Here is a 23,889-nt window from a genome sequence, read left to right on the forward strand (position 1 = left end):
TATATTCTTTCTTTGATCTATAAGTTACTGTTTGCCATCAAATTTGGGAAGTTTTCAATAACGCAAATTTTTTTTTTTTTTTTTTGCCCTGCCTCTTTCACTCTCTTCCTTCCTTCTGGGACTGTTGTTACATATATGTTGGAATACCTGACTTGCTTCATAATTTCCAAGCTAAAGCTCTACCGCTTCTCAAGAACAAGTGATTCTCTCTTTGTTGTCTGCCTGGTTGATATCAATGCCCTGAAATGTTTGTTTCTGATAATTTTCTCTAGTGTAAATTTGTTTTCTACGTTGTTTCTATGCCTCTTAATCTCTTCACATCACCATTTCCTGAGTCAGAAATCTCCTAGATCCTTCTAACTAGACAAAAAAGCTTCTAAAATTCTTAAGGGCTTTGTTCTCATAGTACCTTTAGTGTGGCTTTTGCCTAACGGGAATTATATTTTACACACAGAAATCCCACAAAATTTAAAAGAAATTATATTGCCTTGGACTGATGTGGAGACAGACAGTATAAACTGAAAAAGAAGCCTATGGCAAACAAAAAGAAAGCAGGCCAAGAAAGCCACTCAGCAAAACTCGGCTAATTTTTTAAAGAGAAAAGAACACTCAGAAGGCAGAACCAAAAGCCCAGAGGGCCAAGTCAAAAGCTATAGAGAATAATTAATTCTCAGGAGGCAGGACCGGACCCTGATCAAGAAACTGTGCCTGGCTAGATTTCAAAATTGCTATGAATCATGAGGGCTCTGTGCCTCCCTTTTCATACTTTTTGAATGTGAGCACAGTTATCCTTCACATGTCTCACCACTGTTATGTTAGTCCACAAACTCTTCAAATTGAGAAGACCAATATGAAGGAGCTATACCTGAATAACCACTCCTAAGGAGCTTCATCGGTACCTGGACCTGATTTAGATAAGATCTTGCACCTTCAGCCTTAGCCTAATACCATAGTAAGATGAGACAATAGGGTGTTTATTTTGCAAGAGGGAGAAATGTATGTAATTTGACTCACAAGGGCAGACTGTGGTGGGTTAAGGTGGCACGACTGACATGTAGAGGTACAGCCTATGAACCCCTCATCTTGAATTTGGATACAATCTTTGACCAGTAGAGTTGGGTAGAAGTTACGCAGTGCCAGGTTGGGGGCCCAAGCCATAAGACACCGGTAGGTTCCCCTCCTTGTCACCTGGGACACTTTTCTCTTAAAGCTACAAGCTGCCATGTAAAAAGTCCAACTACTGTGACACCACCCTCATGAAGAAGCCCAAAATAACCTCTTAGAGAGACTATGTGGAGACAGTGATGCCAGCCAGCCCCCAGGTGGTACAGCTATCCCAGCCCAGGCATTAGGCAAATGAGTGAAGTCATCTGAGGCCTTCCACAGTAGTCCAGCCTTGAGGTGAATACTGAGTGAACCTAGCCAATGCCACATGGAGCAGAATCTTTCCAGCTGAGTCTGCCTGAGTTTCTCACTCATAAAAATCAAAGATATAATAAAATGATTATGGTTTTAAGCCACTAAGTTTTGTGGTAGCTAGACAGCAATGGATAACTGGAGCTGAAACACTGCCTCTGCTTAGGCTATAGATTCTTGAATGGTCTGGTAACAATGACGACCAGGGCATTCCAAAAGAAGGGCTACAGAGAGAGCCCCATCCCTTCACATACTGGCTTTACAGAACCAAACAAGAATGATGAGGTCTGGGAGTGTGCCACACAAGATGTATGGAATGTGGTAGAAACAACTTAAAGAATGACTAATGATAAGAAAGAAGTAACTTGGTTGGAATAGAGTTGTGGTGGACTTTACATAACAAAGCATGGATTCTAGCTGGTAGAACAGAAGCAGTTTCTATTTAGTCATATAAAGATGAAAGTGAACAGGGCTAACTTTAGGCAAAATGATCAAATAGGTGAATTTTTCCTTCTGTCTTCTCTCCATAGTATCATCAAGTAAAAAGATACTGTATCAACGGTCAACGCGTATAGTGTAAATCAATTTCATTCAATGCTTATCTGGTAAAGCCTTGTGACTAAAATGTACAATGAAAATTTTCCTATCTCAAGAAAAAATTTCAGGCATCAGGAAGCAAGTAAGAAGTATTTCTGAGGGGCAATAAAGAATTGTCCTGTTGCCCCAGAACTAACACCCAGTCACCATGAAGACAAACCTACTTTAGCCATTTTAGGGTATGTGGGGGTGGGGTACTGGTAGAATAAATCTGAAGGAAATGTCTGTGGTCTTAAGAAAATGTGATCTCTGCTATCTTTGAAGAACTGAACCCTACTGCTGCTGAAAAAAGAGAACATGTTCTAGTTTCTGAGGTTTCTAGTTTATTCCAGCAATAGTTCTGGATGCTTCCTTCCAGCTAGACCTAAACACCCAAACGGAAGGGATCCAGAGCACCCAGCCAATGGTATTCCTTCTCACACCCACACATCACTCTTTGGGTGGGTCAATTCACAGCTTGTCAGCAAGTGCAATGAAAAAATGGATGCTACCAAAGAGTCCGTCTATGGCAAGGATGGAGAAAAGCCAGACAGCATGCCCACGCTATCTGTTTTGGAGCTAGATCTAGAACTGTTAATTAACACTCCATGCCAGAGTCTGACAAACAATTAAAACGTATCAAGGAAAACTCTTAATAACAAAGCTGTTTATAGATACAGAACAACAAAAAGAGAATAAGAGAATACTTGGACTGGCTAGATAAGCTGTACTGATTACAGTAATTTAAGTGAATTCCTTACCCCTTAATTACCATGCAGCACAAAAATGATTGTGTGTGCTGTGAAATGTATCTGATCCAGTTATAAGTGGCACTGAATAGTTCATGTGAGCCAAGTCATGTAGCACAAGCATCTGTACTGCTTTCACAAATCACTGGAAAATGTAGGTGCGTTGAAAATGAAGATCTAAGTTCCCAGTTATTAGAAATAAGAATGAGTGATGATGAGGGACTGAAAATTCAGTGACCTGGAAAGAAAATGTTCTTTGGACACTCTTCTAAACCTTGTGTGGAACATCTAAGGGCCAGGGCAATTGATCCACAAAGGCAGTTTCTCTGCAGTGAACGAGTCAAAAAGATGTGGCAAGGTGGTCAGTAGCGCACAGTGTACAAACATTTGTGCCCAGAGTTGTCATATTAACAGCTATGAGGCCATCATGTTTTCATCAGCTATGAAAATATCATGAAGCATTCATAAATTTTTTTTATGGTAATCTACCATTTCAGCTCCTTCTCTGGCAACCTATAGTGAAGCACACACGGTGGTATAGAGAGGAAAAATAATGGGAAGAAGAGTGAGAGAACCATGCTCTGTGAGAGGGAAGAGTGTCCAAAAGAGCCCAGCTGGAAAGGAGCGAGAGTGGGTTCTGTCTGGTAGAACTGCAAGAAACAGTTCTGGACAGAGAGGCAAAATGACACTTGAGAACTGAGAAAGGTCCTGATCATGAAAAACTCCTGAATTCCCTACTAAAGAGTTTGAAATTTTAGCCTGAGAGAGATAGGAAAGTTATTTAAGAGAATAACACACTCACATTTATATTTTTAAAGATTCTTCTGCATACTATATGATTCCATTTACATGAGGTCAAAAATAGGAGAAACTAATCCACAGTGTTAGCGGACAGGCTAGCAACTACTCTTGAAGGGAGGTACATTAACTGGAAGGGAATATGAGGAAGCTTCTGGTGGGCTGCCAATGTTATGTTGCTTAATGTGAATGCTGTTTGTGAGCCCACAGGTGGCATCAGTCCGTGAAAAATTCACTAGCTGTAGATGTATATATATCCACTTATTTGAATGTAAGTTATACTTCAGTAAAAAATTAAAAAACAAAAAAGATTACTTTGGCTGAAGGATAGAGAATGAGATGAAAGAGACAGGCAAGAGATGATGAGAGGTTGACCTAAGGGAGTAGCAACGGGCTGGGCATTATCAGATGAATTAAAGGGCCACGGAGGATTTGATGGCTGAACAGCTACAGAACATGAAAGAACAAGAGGAGTCAAAGACAACCTGAGGCTGCAGGTTTGAAGACTGGGTAGGCGGGTGTGCTATGTCCTGCTAAAGGGCAAAAAGGAAGGAAGCCCTCCTGGCTCCCAGCTCCTCATTTATAAAATGAGAAAATATGCCCAAACCAATCCTTAAGGTCCTGAATATGCAGGACCTCAAGCTACTATAATAGTAACAATCAGCTGGGGTATCTGTCTGGACTGACTGAGCACTACTGTGGCCCTCTCCCCTACCGTCTACACCTATGACCAATGGATGGGCACTCAAAACAGTGGTCTTATGGTTTGAACTGGATCATCTATAGGTCTCTTATAAATCACACTCCACAAATTAAACACTTGGAGAAATAGTTCACAGCAGCTGAATGGTCTGGGGCAATTAAAGACCATGAAAGAACATCCTGACCAATGGATTAAGAACAGCTAAAGATAAAGCGATGAGGTATGTTCTAGTAACTACTGCTTGAAGGAGTAACCCATAATGGAAGAAAACTACTTCTGAGGGTAAAATAGAAAAGGGGTGAAGAAGTTTCTTAAGATTTCACATATTGATACCTGGAATGCTTTAAAATGCTAAATTAACACAAAGTGGGGGAAATAACATTCTCTTCTCTTCTTAAATATGCTGTGAAGCCAATACTATGTTATAAATAGAGAAAACCACCCCCAGAAAAGCTGGCAAATTCAAGAAGAAAAAGAGCTATTCTAGGTTCCTTCTCTCTCCTTTCAGTCTCTAAGAACAGGGTGAAGTATTTATACAAGGAAACAGATTTTTGTCTTAAAAATCACACATATTTCAATCTGGTAGAAATTGAAACAATAATCCAAGATAAGTTCTGCAAGCAAATTTGAGAGACTTAAAATTCTGCCTTCAATCTCTATAGTCTTCACAAGGCTGAATGACACAAGGAATGCATCAAAGGTGTCACTCTTTAGAACCAGATCTGCTATTTCTACCATCCTCCTCCTGCTTGTGGAATTCTTAACCTAGAAATGTCATTCAAGCAAACAGTCACCTCCATTGGGTGCAAGTCTCTTTATTTAAATGCTCCCAATAACCTGAAAACAATACGACCATTCACGGCTTAAGAGAGCACTGGAAAAGGGCTGTCAGGGGCAAACCTTGGCTTTGGTTGCAGCTGAGGCAAGAGCAGCTGCTGCGGCTGTGGCTACATTTCCTTCAGAAATTTCATGTTCTACTTTTTTCTTTCCAATATCACTTTCTCTTTCTTTACAAGTATCAGTGAGTTCCTTGTTCTCGTCAGTCTCCTTTTCTTCTGAAAAAAAATCAGAAAGCTTTATTACCAGTGTGCTCAGTCTCAATAAGTCATCTTACTTCTCACCTCTGCCACATGACAAACTAGGACTGATGTTACAAAGAGATCTCAGTGTCTACTTTTCTTTTCAAGATTTTTGCTGAAGCATTCCATGCATATAAGTCTGCCTCTATTTGAGATGGATTTTCTAAATAGCATACTTTGTCTTCCCTTCGTTTCTCTAAGCTCTCTGTGTAGTTCCCATGGATATAAAGGAAAATTCAGGGGAACTAAGCCCTAAGACCAGCATGTTTGTTCACCAGTCAATGAAATGCTCTGGGAAACCCTAGGGTCTGGAGGAAATCAGAAGTTGAGAACAGAGCACTTCCTCAAGCCTTTTGAGACAGGCACGATGGGATAGCCAGCAACTGACACTGAAAATAAAATGGCAGGTCTGTGTGAATGACTTCAGTCACGCTGAACAACTTGTTTGTCTATATACTACTGGAAACAATGTAGCCACTAGCATCAGCACTGGTACCTACACGCAAAATAAAACTCAAACATATATTTATTGTTACATTAAGAAATAACCCAAAATAAATGAGGAAATATTTCTACACAATTAAACTGCCCACATTTCTCCAGTACTTTTTTTATGGTTTTACATAATAAAGTCTATAAAGAGTTTCCTTAAATTACCTGATTTGGTATCCTCACTAACTTCACTATCCTGTTCCTTCTCACCATTTTTTTCATTTTCTCCATCTTGTGATTTATCACCTTCATCTGTCTCATTTTCCCCTTTATTTTCTGCCTGAAAGGTGTACAAAAGAAGAGGATAGAGAGTGAGCAAAAAACAGTCCTTTTACAAGTAATATTATCTTAGAATAACAAAAGGTTCCACTATGTTTGGCAAGAAGCAGACTAAGTTCAGAAGGGTCTTAGAGAGAAAAGCTGGAAAAGAAATTAATCAATTCAGAGAAATACCTTTCACTATCTCAACACCTGAGTGCTCACAAGATAATACGCCTCCAAAATGCATAGACTCTGCCCTCTCTGTATTCTCTGCTCTAAGGCCAGGGTTACAATGTCCAAAGGAATGTCAGGGGAATTCATTTATATTATTCACTAGTTAAATAGATAAATACTTAATAAATAAATAAATAAATAATCGATTAGTTGTCCAAAACAGACAGAGAACCAAGACAGAGAGCATTTGAAATGCACATTATCAACCAAGACGGAATGCTGCTGATATAAAACGCTGACATTAAAACCCTTTAAAACAGCTATTCACTAATGGTTTTTAGGAAGAGCCATAACAGAGCATCAGTGATCATGCTCTGAGAACTGAAAACGTCAATTCCTCTGGTATTTAGGCTCATCTGCTGATTTTGAAATCCCTGTGACCTTGGACAAATGTATCATCTATAAAATGAAGAGACTATCCGTGATTTGACGAGGCTGTTTTAGGAATTAGGTGAATCCATAAATGTAAAGTACAAAACATACTATTCGGAACATTGTAAGAATCGTAATTAATTTTACTATTTTCCTCATCTTCTCCTTATCTGTATACAATTTTAAAACACCACATGTAATCAACACCTTAAATCTTGTTCATACATATTCACTCAAATAGTGATTAAATGCTCTCATCATGTGCCCCTGATCTTGAAGAGGCTGTAAAGTCCTGTTCTGCCTAGCTCACCTTGCATTTATCTCTACAAGACAGAGACTGGGTCACAAACACACTGCATGCTTTGATGCCCTCTGCACACTGGCTTTAGCATCTCCCCTCCAACACCAGTTGGAATCTTCAATTCCCTATCCTCCATTTCAATCTTTATAGTTCTACCTACTCTTTAAAAACTACCTCTAATGTCACCTTCTCATTAAGTCTTTTCTACATATTTTTCTACTAGCAGTTAACTAGATCTAGGAAGAAAATCTCTTAATATTCTATAATTCTCTTATGGTACAAGAACAGGACCCAAACCCTACAATTCGATATTCATAAGAAGCACAACTTTTGTATTCATATTCCCAATTGTGTTTGAAAGGGGTACAAAAGAAGAGGTTAGGGAGTGGATAAATCTTCACTGAATGAATAAGTGAAAAATGTCCATTATTATGCTTTGTGAGAACTATACCTTAAACCAGCAAAGTCCAAATGGCTGACAGAATCATTTGTAGTCCCCTGAGAGGGATTCAAAAGATCAAAATCAACCCAAACCGTTATGCTATGAAAGGCATGCTCTCTGTGGCTTTTCAAACATAGACTTCACCTTTTCAGGCTGCTGACCATCAGTATCTGTTTCCAATTTCTCCTCTTCAGCCCCTTCTACAAGCAAAAGAATAAGAACAAGTAATACAATATGGAAAAAAAGTAAAAGCTATTACATAGCTGTGAGAGTGTACGAAATACAACTACACAAAGTAATATGGATGGAAGTCATAACCATAAGGTGACATAAGAAGTCTGACATAAAACAATACATACTTTATACTAATTTAAAGTTCAAAAACAGGTGAAAGTAATCTATGGTGTTAGAAATCAGGACAGTAGTTAACCAGAGAAGGGGTGGGTAGACAGAAAGAGGGTTCAAGGACGGACTGGGGGTACTGGTAATGATTTGTTTCTTATCTTGGGACTGCTTACACGAATGTGTTTAATTTGTGAAAACGCACTGAGCTGTCCACTGAGGGTGTTCACTTTTCTGCATGTATAAATTTAAAAAGTTCAAAAAGAATTTTAAGTTAAAAAGGCAAAAAAAAAAAAAAAAAGTGTTATTTGAAAGACACTTGATCAGAATAGAGTCAGGTACTGGAAAAACAATGTTGAGCTAGATATTCACTGAACCTCAAGAGCTTCACATTCTGGCTGGAGAGGACACCAAGTCCACCACGTACGTGCACATATGAGATGCTGTGGGAAGCACAGAGGGCACAGCTGTTTCAGTCAGGGAAGGATAAATGACTACACAAGTATTTTCTAGGCAGACATGGCAGTGTGGGGGGTTGTATATGTATAGAGAACGACATTTCAAGGAAAGGAGACAAAAAGACTCAAGGGTGCAGAGGAAAAACGGTTAAGTCGTCGGAGATGACTAGAAAAGGGAGGACAGATAAGAGAAATCAGAAAGAGGGAGATACTGCTGGTAAGGGCTTCATAATGAAGAGCCCTGAGTGCGGCGCTAAGGGGGTCCTAACTATATCCTGTAGATAAGAAGTTAATGAAGATCTTAAAATCAAAAACAATACAATCAGATAAATATTTTTTGTTTCAGAACTTTATACAGAAACAAATATTTCAAACATAATGAGGGTTTGCTGTGGTTTTAAATAAAAACATTGAAATATCCTACAGCTTAAATTTTTATATTATCCTCTTGTAAACAACAAGACTAATAGTATTTATCATCAATGAGAATATTTAAATATATTTAAAACTAACAGTGTTGAAAGTTATTGAATAGGCAAATCCCTCTTTCTCTAATTCTTGAGGATGGAGTCAGATCCTTCTTGCATCCAGAATTATGGCTGACTAGGAGCTTCCCGGGACATGATATTTTGGGACATCATGAATCTCACATGAGGCAGAAAAGCTCTTAAAGATCACCTGCCAAAAAATGCCAAAAGCCTACGGTACCAGAAGGGGACCAAAGTGTGGAAGAAGTGGGGCCATGATGTAGGTATTTGGAAATCTGGAGGGGCAGGGTCACCTAGACATATTGGAGCTGTGGACTAGCCAGGTCCAGGGGAGGGAAAGGAAGCCTGGGATTCCTGCACAGAGTTAGCCACATGGTGCCAATGTGATCTCAAGCTGGTGGCAACAACTGGCTACCAGAAGCAGCAGAATTCTCTGCATATAGTTTTTCCAATCCCAATTTTAGTCAAGATGATATCCAAGTAATGAGTTCACAAAGAGCAAACACCAAGAAAGGAAGCCACTAAGACTGAGCAGAAACATTAATCAACAGATTCAGAACTCAAGGACTGTCAATATGACATCTGTCAGATCCTGAATCTGGCATAGCCATGATTAGATATTACATGGATGTATGTAAATGTACACCATGTAATATCTGTAATAATTGTAAATAAATATGTAAATAAATAAAAGAATCATAAAGGTCACCAGTCAACAAGAGAATATTAGAGATAATCAGAGATTTAAAAAAATAATAATAATAAAATAAAATAATTTTCTAAAAATGAAATTAGGGTAAACAGATTATACCTGGTGAAGAAAAAATTACAAAACTGTAAAACATATCTAAAGAAATGATCCATATATAGAACAGGAAGATGGAAAATACAGAAATATGGAAAAAGATATGCCAGGCAGAAATGATTCCAAGGAATTCCAAGGAATAGTATCCATGATACTACTAGTCAATATGAAGAATAGAGCATTATTAGAAATAGAGGGTAACAAAATAATGAAGAAAAGGTTTAATTCACCAAAAAATTGTTAATTTTTATACTTTTAGAAACCTAAGAGTGTCAAACTATATAGAGCCAAAACTGACAGAAATGAAAATGCACATCATAGCGGGCAATTTGAACATACTTCTCTCAGTTGATATACAGTGGATGTGAACAAAGCAAGATGGTTCTAACATATACTTGTAGAATTACAATCACCAATTAGAGAATATATACATAGTAATTTCCAGCTCACATGGAACATTTAAAAAATACTGATCACAAATTAAGTCATAAAACAAGTATTCAAAAATTTCAAAAAGTCAATGACACACAGACCAAGTTTTCTCACCAGAATGCAATGAAATTAGAAGCTTAAAATATACAGGTTAAGTTTGTGCTTGGAAATGTAATTTTGGGAATCAGTAAAAATAGCACTTAGACACAAACGTAAAGCCTTCTTATATTTACATTAGAAAAGAAAAAAAGGGTCAAAGTTTACGAGCTATATAAATCCTTTATAAGAAACTGGAAAAAAATAACAACAGAATAGAGAAGGTAGGGAGAAAAAAATGAGGGGAAAAAACAAAAATACAATTGAGTTAAAAAATATACAATAGAGAGAATCAATATTCCCCAAACTTGGTTCTTGAAAATGATTAATAAAATCGATATATTTCTGGTATGAAAGAGCAATAAAAGAGAGAGAAGGTGCAAATTAGTTATATTAGGAATGGAAGGAAGAAAGGTCATAACTATTGATAAAGCAAAGGTCAAAAAGGAAGTGACACGGGCCGGCCCCGTGGCTTAGTGGTTAAGTGCGTGCGCTCTGCTGCTGGCGGCCCGGGTTCGGATCCCGGGCGCACACTGACACACCGCTTCTCCGGCCACGCTGAGGCCGCGTCCCACATACAGCAACTAGAAGAATGTGCAGCTATGACATACAACTATCTACTGGGGTTTTGGGGGGAAAAAATAAATAAATAAAATCTTTAAAAAAAAAAAAAAAAAAGGAAGTGACAGTACTTTGAAATACCAAATAAAATAGAAAAATTAGATTAAATGGACAAATCATTAGAAAATTTATTTTACCAAACAGATTCAAGAAGAAAAAGAAGTCCTGACTCCTGTAACAGAAAACTTAAATCAAACAAAAACACCAGGTCTCAACAACAAAAACACTAACAACCCAATTAAAAAATGGGCAAAAGACCTGAACAGACATTTCTCCAGAGATACAGAGATGGCCAACAGGCACATGAAAAGATGTTCAACATCATTAACTACCAGGGAAATGCAAATCAAAACTACAATGAGATATCACCTCACGCCCTGGCCATAATTAACAAGACAGGAAACAACAAGTGTTAAAGAGGATGTGGAGAGAAGGGGAACTCTCACACACCGCTGGTGGGAATGCAAACTGGTGCAGCCACTATGGAAAACAGTATGGAGACTCCTCAAAAAATTAAGAATAGAACTACCATATGATCCAGCTATTCCACTGCTGGGTATTTATCCAAAGAACACGAAAACACCAATGCATAAAGATACATGCACCCCTGTGTTCGTTGCAGCAATATTCACAATAGCCAAGACTTGGAAGCAACCTAAGTGTCCATCAAGGGACAATGGATGAAGAAGATATGGTATATACACACAATGTATTACTACTCAGCCATAAGAAACGACGCAATCCAGCTATTCGTGACAACATGGATGGACCTTGAGGGTACTATGTTAAGCGAAATAAGTTAGAGGGAGAAATTCAAATACTGTATGATCTCACTCATAAGTAGAAGATAAAAACAACAACAAACAAACAAACACATAGAGACAGAGACTGGATTGGTGGTTACCAGAGGGAAAGCGGGGAGGGAGGAGAGCGAAAGGGATGATTAGGCACATGTGTGTGGTGATGGATGGTAATTAGTTTTTGGGTGGTGAACATGATGTATGCAGAAATAGAAGTATAATGATATATACCTGAAATTTATATAACGTTATAAACCAATGTTACCGCAATAAAAAAAAAAAAGGAATGGAGGAAGTACAATATTCAGAGAACAAAAGTGAAGACTAGTTATTCTAATATTTTGAAAAGTGTTTTTAATAAATATTTGCTAATGATGAAAAAACAAAACAAAACAACACACCACAGGTCCACATGTTTTTTACTGGGGAATTCTACCAAACTTTCAGAGACAAGATGATCACAATCTTAGACAAACTTCTCCAGAGAACAGAAGAGGGAATACCCTCTAACTCACTCTATGAGGCCAGTATAACCTTGATTCACAAATCAGACATGGAAAACAGATAAGGAATATTAGAGGCCACTGGGCTAAATCTCATTCATAATCACAAATGAAAAACTCCTAAGCAAAATATCTGAAAACAGAATACAGTAGTATATAAAAAAGGCATACATTATGACAAAATAATCTGACAGTTAACAGAAGGTGACTTAACGATTAAACATTAGCAGATCTATAAACTTATTTGATCACATGCATGAAAAATATCTGATAAAACTCATTTTCATTCACGAGAAGCTCCTGGAAAATCAGGGATACGAGGAAAGTTCCTGAGCCTCCAAAAGACTGTTATCAATAATCCTACAAAAAATGTCATTCTTCACGGAGAGATTCCTGGAAGATTCCCTTTAAAACCAAGAGCAAGACATGGATATCAGTGTTACTATTTCCCTTCAATATTGCCATGGAAGTCAAAGCCAAGGTAGTCAATTAAGAAAAATAAATTAAAGAGGGCTGGAAAGGAAAGAAGAAAACAGTTACGATTTGCAGAGAATAACACTGTACGTAAAAGAATCTGCAGAAAAGTTACTAGAAATAATCACAGGGGTTAGCAAGGTGGTTAGCTATAAAATTAATATACATAATCAACTGCATTTCAAAATGTTAACAAAAATCAATTTTAGATAAAGACACATGAAAAAATAAAACTTGAATGATATCTTAAACTTGACATGAAAAATGCTAACCATAAAATAAAAGAAAAACTTTATTAAAATCAAGGACTTCAAAAGAAGATGCCAAGAATAAAGGACAAATAACAAAATGGGAGAAAACACATGCAGCGCAGTAAGTAAAAGATTAGTGTATCAGATTTATAAAGAAAAACATAAAAACTATAGAAAAGTGAGCAAAGGATAAGAACAGCTGTTTCACAGAATGACATACGACCAACAAATATAAGACACTCAAATTAGTTATCAGAGAAATGCAATGTAAAACCACAATGGAATGTCATTTTACATCTGCTACATCAGAAGAGTCTAACACTAAGAAGTGTTGGATCAAATGTTACTGGTGAAAGTGTCAACTGGTACACCTACTTTCGGTAAAAAAGCTGGAATTTCCTAAAACAGTACAACTCATAGGACCAGTCCACAACAAAATAAGGAGTTAAGCAAGAATGTTCAAGGTTCGATATTCAAAAACGTTCAAGGCTTTTGCCTTCCTTTTTCAAGAAATTCATCTCACAAAAAGTCAGAACTGAATTAAACAGAGATCTTAGTGATGTAAACTCCTTATCTCAATGTGGCAACTGGTCCACCAACCACACTTCGAGTAACACTGTATCTAAGCAAAACCCTTCATAGGTGTACTTTGATGCATGTACAAGATTGTACATGCAGGTTTGAAAGAGAAAAACAGGAAACAACGAAATTGCCCATCCAATAACAGAAGAACGGATAATTAAATTGGGTTATAATCACACAACAGAATATTTTATAGCAGTGGAAATAAACTATGGCTACATGGATAATGTAATTACATGGACATATATATTGAAACATAATAACAATTTAAAAAAGTTTCAGAAGTTTGAACATACCATGTTTTATAAAGCTTAAAAACAAACAAGATTACACCTAACATACGTTGTTTAAATACATCTTTGTGATAAAAATCACTTAAAAAGTAGAACAATATTCAAAATTTAGGATTCTGAGTGCTGGGAGTAGGAAGGTGAGAAGATGAAGTAAGGGAGGAACAGAGAGATGGAAATTATTGGTAATGTTCTAATTCTTAGTTCAAATGAAATACGTTAACATGCATTACGACACATTAAACTTAACAATGAAAAGATCTGAACAAAAAAGCAAAATGCAGACGGAGTTTTTAACAACCCAAAAAAATTCACAAGTCACTCTTAATTGAATGTACATTAGGTCCCTTTGCTGAGTCAGCTTAATTACAGATTGAATAAGCATTAGGTGGGAGAAATGCAGTATTTTTTTTTTTTTTGGTAAAGATAATCTGCTTTTTAAATGACTACCCACAATCTATAGCTCCACATTCTAAAAGGATCACACACACACTTTCCCTATTGTAAGGCAAGCGAAACCTGATATCAACTCTTTAATTAGCTATGATTCGAAGATGAACAGTTACATAATATTCATATCTATTCATATAATGATGGTGCAGTTCAAGGCAGACCCCCCTATAAGGGGAAAAACCTGGAGACAAGTGCACAGACTTTTCAGATGTTTACTAAGAGTTTAATTTATTAGTTGTGTGTTTCTCAAGAAGCAATGTGGAAGAGTATGTTTAGTGGTTTCTCTTCTATAAAACATTTTTTTTAAGCTGCTATTAGACATCTTACTGGAAGAAGAAAAAACAAAAACAAAACCCAGCTTCTCTCTGGTCTGAATTCTGGTGAGAATTGTAAACCCTTAAGATGTTGCAGCCTCTTACATATCACATGTCATCTTGGTGTCAATAAACTAGAAAGTTGAGACTCCTTCCCTATAAACGTGTGGTCTGACTCATCTCTGCAGAGTTAAAATGAAGAGAATACGAAAATGAATAAAATAAAATTCCCAACTTAAACAAGAAGGCACATAACAAACCAGTGGGCCATGCACCAAAGACAAAAAAGGAGGAGAAAGCAGAAAATCCTCTGACCAGGGAATTGAGCTATAAGGGGAATGCCAGATCAGCCAGGAGGAAAATAACATCATAGTTTACAATTAGACCTTATGCTATAGAACAGGGGTTGGTAAACTTTTTCTGTAAAGGGTCAGATGGTAACTATTTTCAGCTTTGCAAGCCATACAGCCTTAGTCGCAACTTCTCAACTGCCACTCTTCTACAACATCAGCCATGAAGCTGCTTGAAAACGAATGTGTGGCTGTGTTCCAACACAACTTTATGGACACTGAAATTTGAATGTCACATAATCTCTATGTGTCACGAAATATCATTCTTCTTTTGATTTTTTTCCAACCATTTAAGAACATAAAAACCATTCTTATATACTGTGGACTAAATAAAAACAGGTGGCAACCTGGATTTGGCCCAAGAACCAAAATTTGCTGGACACTGCTCTAGAAAAAGAGGGTGAGTTCTGGATCCAGATGGACTAGGACCAAATCCTGTCCCCACAATTTACTAGCTCAAATGAGCTTGGGCAAGCTACTGAGCTGACAGGGGCCTCAGTCTGCTTATCTACAAAAGGATAATAATAATAGTATCTCCTTCGTAAGTGTAGTGTTAAGGATTAAATGAATTATTTCATGTAAAATGCTAATAACTGGCTCATAGTAAGTGCTCAATGACAATTAGTAACATTATTAGAAAGTTCAGTTGGCTGGACCCAGGCCCTCTCCCTCTATTAACATGAGACATTTCAACATCCTTTGGTGTTGCCTCAGTGACAACAAAGGGCTCTCATGCTGTCCTGGACTTCCAAAGATCCTTCCCAATCTGGTATGTCATGTGTGACTTCCTCCTCCCCATGTGACTTTTGACTTTTCTGTAAAGGGCCAGATAATTTTACAAAATCACCTGCCCTGTCCCATTCTCTTAAAATGTTACTAATGAGTCAGAGACAGCTGACCAATCTGATTGACCAGGGATCAGCAAACTATAACCTGCTGCCTGATTTCGTAAATAAAATTTTATTAGAACACAGCCATGCTCATTTATTTAAGTATTGTCTATGGTTGCTTTTGTGCTACAACAGCAGAGCCAAGTATTTGGGATATCTGGTCTGCAAAAGCCTAAAATTTTTACCATCTGGCCCTCTACAGAAAAAGTTTGCTGACCGCTGTGATACAATATTCATGCTAATGTGATAGTCCTGCTTATGAATAAAGACACTCTGGAGATGTCTGACTCTCAAGGTCTCAAACTGAATGTTGGCAATTGAGAGACACTGGCAAATAGGAGATCTAACCAGAACCCATGAGAATGCCTACCATGGGAGTGAGACTCTCAAGTGGCCCCACATGATCCCTACTTCATGGTTTTCATGTCTTTGGTATAATCCCCCTCCCTTGAGTGTGAGTAGCATCTGTGACTTGTTTCTAACCAACAGAATACGGCAAAGGTGATGGAATGTTAGGTTATATAAGACCCTGTCTTGTTAGTAGATTTGCTCTAGAGACTCTTCTTGCCGGCTTGAGGGGAGAGTCTCTAAGATGCCACGCTGGAGAAGCCTAAATGGCAAAGAACAGTGACCGGGTGGCCTCCAGGAGTTGAGGGCGGCTTCCAGCTGACAGCCAGCAAGAAGCTGGGGTGTTCAGTTCTACAACAGAAAGTAAATGAATTCTGACAACAGGAGTGAACTTGGAGGTGGATTCTTCAACAGTCAAGTCTGCAGATGAGAATGTAACCTAGCCACCACCTTGAACGCAGCAGCCTTGTGAGATCTAAGGCAGAGGACCCAGTTAGGCTGTGCACAGACTTCTGACTCACAGAAACTATGAGATAATAAATATATCTTGTTTTAAGCCACTAACTTTTTGGTAATTTGTTATGCAGCAATAGATAATTCTGAATGAACCTCAACCAAGGGTGACAAGCAAACTGGCTGGCATCCATGATAAGAATATCTTCAGACACTAGAAAAAGGAAATGGCATTGCCAATCAAGTTCCACTCTATCCTTTGCTCCATCTCCTGTAGATGCAATATTGATATCCCTAATTGGATCTGGGCCTCTTCCTCTCCATTTGCCCCATGCCACCAAACCTACTTTAGTTTGAGGGATATTTATGTCCCTTTTACCAACCAAAAGAGTTTCTTAGAGAGCTGAGCTAAGCTCCTATTTCCTCTCATCTACCAGTTCAGAACTCTTTCCTTCACAGTCACTACCCTTTTTCCTAGTTTCTGCAATGAAGTGCTTTTCAGGTTAGTAATAATATGGTTAGCAAAACCAGAATGAGGAGAGATCTAGAAACCATTCCTAAAGAGTGGAGGGAAGTGGGAAAGTTAGCTCTGAGGAGAGAATTAAATGTTTGCCAAATACCTACCTTTAATAAAGTATGTTATGAATAAGTATTAATGCTCCCTGGAAAAGAACTATGATTATTTGGTGGGAACTCACTCCATTTCCTGTACATCATCTGTAAATTGCCAACAATTACTTTCTAAAACAGACTGAATCATGTTACTTCTATTATCTGGTGACTTCGCAATGTCTATAAGGTAAAAGCCCTTCAAAATCAGCCCCCTACACATCTATACAGCTGCACTTGGCCATAGTACCTGCTCCCTACAGACTTCTCAGTATTATTTTTCTTGTGTGTGAGGAAGATCAGCCCTGAGCTAACAACCATGCTAATCCTCCTCTTTCTGCTGAGGAAGACCAGCTCTGAGCTAATATCTATTGCCAGTCCTCCTCCTTTTTTATTTTCCCCAAAGCCCCAGTGGATAGTGGTATGTCATAGTTGCACATCCTTCTAGTTGCTGCACGTGGGACATGGCCTCAGCATGGCCGGAGAAGCGGTGTGTCAGTGCACGCCCGGGATCCGAACCCAGGCTGCCAGTAGCAGAGCGTGCGGACTTAACTGCTAAGCCATGGGGCCGGCCCAGTATTATTTCTAAAATAAGCCATATAAAAAAGAATGTTCATTCTTTTTTCTTTTTCATTGTTGTTTAAAAGGTCACGTCCTGGGCCGGACCCGTGGCTTAGCGGTTAAGTGCGTGCGCTCTGCTGCTGGCGGCCCGGGTTCGGATCCGGGCGCGCACTGACGCGCCGCTTCTCCGGCCATGCTGAGGCCGCGTCCCACATACAGCAACTGGGAGGATGTGCAACTATGACATACAACTATCTACTGGGGCTTTGGGGGAAAAAATAAATAAATAAATAAAATTAAAAAGGTCACGTCCTTTGCAAAGCCTTCCCTAGCTGACCCAGGCATAACTAATGGTGTTTCCTCCACATGTGCCTCCATCTATAGCTGTATTTCTTTTACTTATTTATAATAATACTACCCCTCCCCCAAACTGAGTATTATTCAAGGATAGAGTGTTTAATTCAGTGATTCACAAAGCATGGTCCAGACACCCTGGGGGAGTCCCCAAGGTCAAAACTATTTTCATAACAACACTAAGATGTTATTTACCTTTTTGCTCTCCTTGCATAAGTGTGGCGTATGGCTTTCCAAAGGCTGCATGATGCATGATGAAGTCTGCTACAGGAATGTGCACCTGTGTATTGTTTTGTTTTTGAAGTTTTTCAGTTTTAATTTCTAATATAGTAAATATCAACAGATACAATCCAAATAAATTCAAGCATTTTGGATTCCTCGATATTTTTAAAGTGTGTCAAGAAGTCCTGAGACCAAAATTTTGAAACTGCTAGTCCACTAATTTTTGTCTTCTTAGAGAAGAACAGAATGAGGCCCACAGTAGGAACTCATTCAACACTTCTGGGAGGCTGATCATGTCATTCCCTGTATTCAAGTTCAAGTGTTCCATAAAGCTGGCAATACACAGTCTAGGCTTGCACCACACGCTCTATAACTTAGCTCCAACCTACCTTTCTAGGCTGCTCTCCTTCCATGTCCTTATTTGAACTTTGTATTGTGGCCAACCTGGTTCACATCCCACCCTCTTAACAACCTTCCATTGCCAACTCTGTACCTTTCCTCACATTGTTCTACAGAACCAAATACTTGTTCCAATCTGGCCCAGTGACATTCTAAACCTCTTTTTCAATGTTCAGCTCAAATCTTTCTTCGTGAACTCTTCCCTAGTCTAAACTTACATGCTCCCTTGTGCTAATTCTTACAGCACTTCCTACGTATAGTCCTCTTTGAAAAATCAATACTATGCCTCACTATATCTCTAATCCTCCAATACCGAATTATTTTTCCACGTTATGTGTAACTCATCACAAAAAATAGGCCCAATTATTACAGGGTATTAACCTGTGTCTTCTACAGTTGCCCACAGCAAAGATCTATCTCAAGTAACCAAAATGCCTGATTTGACAAAATAGTTCCCGAAAGGCAGACAATTGTATTATATAATGGAAGCTACTTTCTTCCTAAAAATACATACCCTACCATTTAATAAATGAGTCATTAGGCAAGTCACTTAAATCTTAGCCAGTATCAGCTAGTCCTTAGAGGTTAAATGTCCAATTATGAACTGCTCAGAAGTTTGAATCTGTATTTCAATACCTCTTGAAGTGGATCTGAAAGACCCTTTCAAATATAACAGTGACAAAGAGAAGAGAGAAGCCCACTCCACATGATGTAAGTCTAATGATCAAATACTGTTATACTGTTTTCTCAGGTTCACTAGCCTAGTGTGTTTTCACACACGGTATTTTAGAAGTGCCCGATTTTGACAATGTTATGGAAATCCTCACGGTAAGAACAATGAGGCTATTTGTAAGCTACAAACAGTATCTGAGACAAGAATTATACTTAGTCATTTCTGGGCTTTATATTCCTAGAAAGCGACCTTTTCAGTATTATTATTGTCAAGATGCTTTTCTTAATCTCCTGATGAACCACAGACTAGTTCTTAACCTTTTTGAAAACTAGGAATAATTAGTTGGGTTCTTCTACACAGAGTTATGACAAATGGCTCAAGATGCACTCTTTGGAGCCCTGAATTTCACGGGGTGTTAAGGAGCTCAGTGGACAATCTACTCGTTGACATAAAAGCATCTTCTCTGAACATTCTATTTGTGATTCAATTTCCCTCAAAGCATAGCCAATTGTAAGGAAAAAGCATCAATTAACTCCATCTTTCAAATTTCTCTAAACCAAAATTAAGACACAGACAATAAATCTTTCCAGTAGCAATAAATAAATAAATAAATAAAACCAACACTTGAGGTCAGGAAATAGAAATGGGACAGACCCTTGAATATGCATGCCCATTCCAACTCTTCGGGTGGAAGGGTTGATGACCTAAAAAGGGCCTAAGATTCACATATTATGATAGTTATGTAGGAATATGTCTTTATTCTTAGGAGATGCATGCTGAATTATTTAGGGTACAAAGAATCATGACATCTACAACTTACTTTGAAATAATTCACCAAAAATAATATAATAAAAATCATTTACTTAGATTGCCAAATAGATAAACATGGCAAAGTTGAACCTACCTGGTAAGCATATGAGATTTCCCCGTGCTATCCTATCAACATTTCAGTATGTTTGCCTATAAATAAAGAGAAAGGCTATTTTGTTTAGTCTCCAGGGCAAGTAAAAAAAAATTTAATGAAGTGCTTTAATAAAAGCTTTAGTGATACAGCAAAAAGTTATCTTTGATATTCAAATATATTAATTTATTTGAAAAAATAAATCAATTTAACAACTCCTAGGGGCCGGCCCCGTGGCTTAGCGGTTAAGTGCGCACGCTCTGCTGCTGGTGGCCCGGCTTCGGATCCCGTGCGTGCACTGACACACTGCTTTTCCGGCCATGCTGAGGCCTCATCCCACATACAGCAACTAGAAGGATGTGCAGCTATGACATACAACTATCCACTGGGGCTTTGGAGGGAAAATAAATAAATGAATAGAATCTTAACAACTCCTAGATGGGGTATATTACAACCTAATTGTTAGAATGAGACTTTCAAAATATAGGCGAGACTTTGACATTCTTCTGCCCAAACCCCTCCATTGGCTCCACCTCACTTAAAGTAAACATTAAACCTTTACAATGGCCTACAGGGCCCCTTATCATCTCCCATGACCTTCTCTACCCCACAATCCTTGCTGTTACTCAATTAGGCCAGACAGCTCCTGCTCAGGCCTGTACACTGGCTGCTCCCAATGCTTAGAAGACTCTGACCTTAGACATTTACCTGGCTCCTTCCCTTGCCCTCACAGTTTTGCTCAAATGTCATTTTCTCAGTGAGACATTCCCTCACCATTTCAAACTGCAATGCCCCACACTTCACTCATCCCCACATCCCAGCTTTATTTTTCACCATATCACTTACCAGCCAACATACTCTTTCTACCTATTTAAATGTAATTTATACATTCTAAGTTTACATATTAGATTCCCATCCATCTTCCAGCTCTAAGATGTAAAGTCCATGAGGGCAGGGATTTTGGTTTGCTTTGTTCACTACTACCCTGGCACCAAGAACACAATGAAATGACATGATAACACAACCCATTTACAGTCCTATTTATCCCTGTGAGTTAAAAAGAAAAAGTCTAGCTTAAGACTGACCTCCCAGCCAAGCATGCTTTGTGGCATTGGCTCCAACACTGAATCACACTGACTGAATTTTGGTGTGGGCTTCTCAGCATTTAATCTCATATAGATGAACCATCCACAGCCACTCTTCCTGGTACATAGGAGGGCTTGGGTCTTTTCCTATTTTATTTCCCATAGTATATAATGCAGTACAGTACTATGGAGCTATCAGGCCTTCAATGAGTCTTGTTCAATGAATGAAACACACACAGACGTACCTACATATTTTACTCCTGGCAGTATGCTACAGTGAAAAGAGGCTGAGATTCTGGGTCAGAGAGATTTAGGTTCAAAATTCAGCCCAGATTCTCAAAAGCCTATGTAGCCTGCCAACAACTTAGTTTCCTTGCTGTTATAATAAAATCAATGTTACTTCCTCCAAAGAGTTCTCTTGAAAAGAGACTCGACCAATCAGAAAACTGCTATACAATGTGTGACAAATAGGGGTACTCAGAAAGAAATGTTGGGGGCCGGCCCGGTGGCACAAGCAGTTAAGTGTGCAGGCTCCTCTGCAGCGGCCCGGTGTTTGCCGGTTCGGATCCCGGTCGCCCACTGATGCACCGCTTGTCAGGCCATGCTGTGGCAGCATCCCATATAAGTGGAGGAAGATGGACATGGATGTTAGCCCAGGGTCAGTCTTCCTCAGCAAAAAAAAAAAAAAAAAAAAAAGAGGAGGATTGGCAGATGTTAGCTTAGGGCCAATCTCCTCACAAAAAAAAAAAAGAAAGAAATGTTGTCTTCCAACAATTTCTGAGAAATTGTTCAAAAATTCTTTTCATTTCTTTTATCTTAACTTCTCCTACCTTCCCCTATAACCCAGGGCAAATAACACCTAATAATATTTTTAGTTGAATATAAAATGTCTCAAATATCAATATTATTTTTTGTATTCCCAGAATGGTCTCTGGCCAAACAAAAACAAAAAACCATAGAAATTTAGAGAAATCATTAGATATTAGTGAATGACTAGAGTTAAAGAGGATGGATTCAACAAGCCCCTTCTGATAAGCTAATACTTATTTCCTAAGTAATTTCTATGAGAAATCTCCTAATAAATGAAAATAAGGTGTTTCAGACCTAAGGATCATCTATCTTTACTTTTACTTCACCAAATACTCCCCCCAATCCAAATCCACAATGAAAAGTTAGGTTAAGGAGAGAAATCCAAAAAAAGGCTTGTATTTCATAAGGAAACATTTTTTTCCTGTATTATCATTTTACCATTGTTAATACATATAAGTTAACATGTGTAACAGTAAATTAAGTATCACAAAAAAAGTATAATGAACCTTCCACCCAAGTATGATATTATCTTGATAAGGAAAGTCTCATATCATTCTATTTCAAATCAGTGCACTATATAATAAAGCACTATTTTGTTATATAAAGTGTAAGTTTATATGTAAATTTGATACTTCCTTTCTTTGAACTCCCTACTTGGAATGTGGTTCAGAAAGGAAAGAGGTAGGGGCCAGCCCCGAGGCGTAGCGGTTAAGTGCGTGCACTCCCCTGCTGGCAGCCCGGGTTCCGATCACAGGCACACACCCATGCACCGCTTGTCAGGCCATGCTGCGGCGGTGTCCCATATAAAGTGGAGGAAGATGGGCACGGATGTTAGCTGAGGGCCAGTCTTCCTCAGCAGAAAGAGGAGGATTGGGCATGGATGTTAGCTCAGGGCTGATCTTCCTCCCACACACACACACACACGCACACACACAATCAATCAATCAATAAATAAATAAAAGAAAGTTTGAGAGAGTAGACCTCATCAATCAATCAATCAATCAATCAAAGTGAGTTTGAGAGAGTAGACCTCAAGGTTTGAGGGCCCAAGAAGGTTTGTGGCAGTAGGAATTAAAAAAAAAAACAAAAAAAAGGAAGGAAGGAAGTACACTGTTGACCTCCCACTACAACTCTGCTGAGCCAATTCCACAGGGAGTACCATTTGCTGTTTCCTAATTTATTCTATTAGTCACAGCCCAATATAAATCACATTAACTACGACAGGCCAGCATTAGTTATAGAATTCTGTTCACAACTCAGTCAGAAATATTCATATTATCCTGGTATTCTCCTTAGCACCTTAAATGGTAACAGGATCCAAATTCTGTTGCTGCAACTAGTAAGTACAGATAGGCGCCGCTTACCAATGAGGATACGTCTAAGAAATGCACCATTAGATGATTTCGTTGTCATGCGACCATCATAGAATGTACTGAAGGGGAGCAAAATTTGCCACCCCAAAACGTGTCTCTTTAACATGAGGATTATTTTAGGCTGATCATTCTTAAGAAAGATTCAGAAAGTTTTTCGTTAGCTCCCCCTTAACTGCTTAAAAGAATTCAGATAAAAAAACCTGTCTCAGGAAGCAAGCTATCACATGTTGTTATTAGCATAACAACAACTAGGTGGTAGACAGGGAGGAACCTAGAAAAGCCTGTTTGTTGGGCTCCCCTCTGTGTTCTTCTGTTTCCATGTGGCCAAACACTTGTTTTCCAAACATTTGCTCCTTTTCACCTACATATGAATTGCCTTCCTTCCCTGTGAAGTCCCTGACTCTCCTCACCCCCAACATCTTCTTTTGTCTTTAGCTGAGGATGATATTTAAGGTGGTGGCTTTGTCCATTTTGGCCAGTTACTCAGTTTTCCTGGGTTTCTCCCATGTATACATGTTTTAACCTTTGT

The 23,889-nt window shown here is 38.5% G+C and overlaps 1 protein-coding gene across 2 annotated transcripts in view; it reads right to left on the bottom strand.

Moving 5' to 3' along the window:
* The window catches only part of SMARCC1 (SWI/SNF related BAF chromatin remodeling complex subunit C1), a 181,237-nt gene that overhangs the window by 43,638 nt on the left and 113,710 nt on the right, over positions 1-23,889 (bottom strand). Inside the window, exons 22-24 of one of the 2 annotated variants that reach the window (XM_014791534.2) lie at positions 7,568-7,623; positions 5,979-6,093; positions 5,143-5,294 (exon numbers count right to left, since the gene is read on the bottom strand). In XM_014791534.2, coding sequence (XP_014647020.2) covers positions 5,143-5,294; positions 5,979-6,093; positions 7,568-7,623 — 323 coding nt within the window. Of the gene's footprint in view, positions 1-5,142; positions 5,298-5,978; positions 6,094-7,567; positions 7,624-23,889 lie in introns of both variants that reach the window. The other variant, XM_014791531.2, reaches the window with a different exon arrangement.

Source organism: Ceratotherium simum, chromosome 5 (assembly GCF_057802395.1).
Source record: "Ceratotherium simum simum isolate JZ-2026a chromosome 5, ASM5780239v1, whole genome shotgun sequence".
Classification (NCBI taxonomy): Eukaryota; Metazoa; Chordata; class Mammalia; order Perissodactyla; family Rhinocerotidae; genus Ceratotherium; species Ceratotherium simum.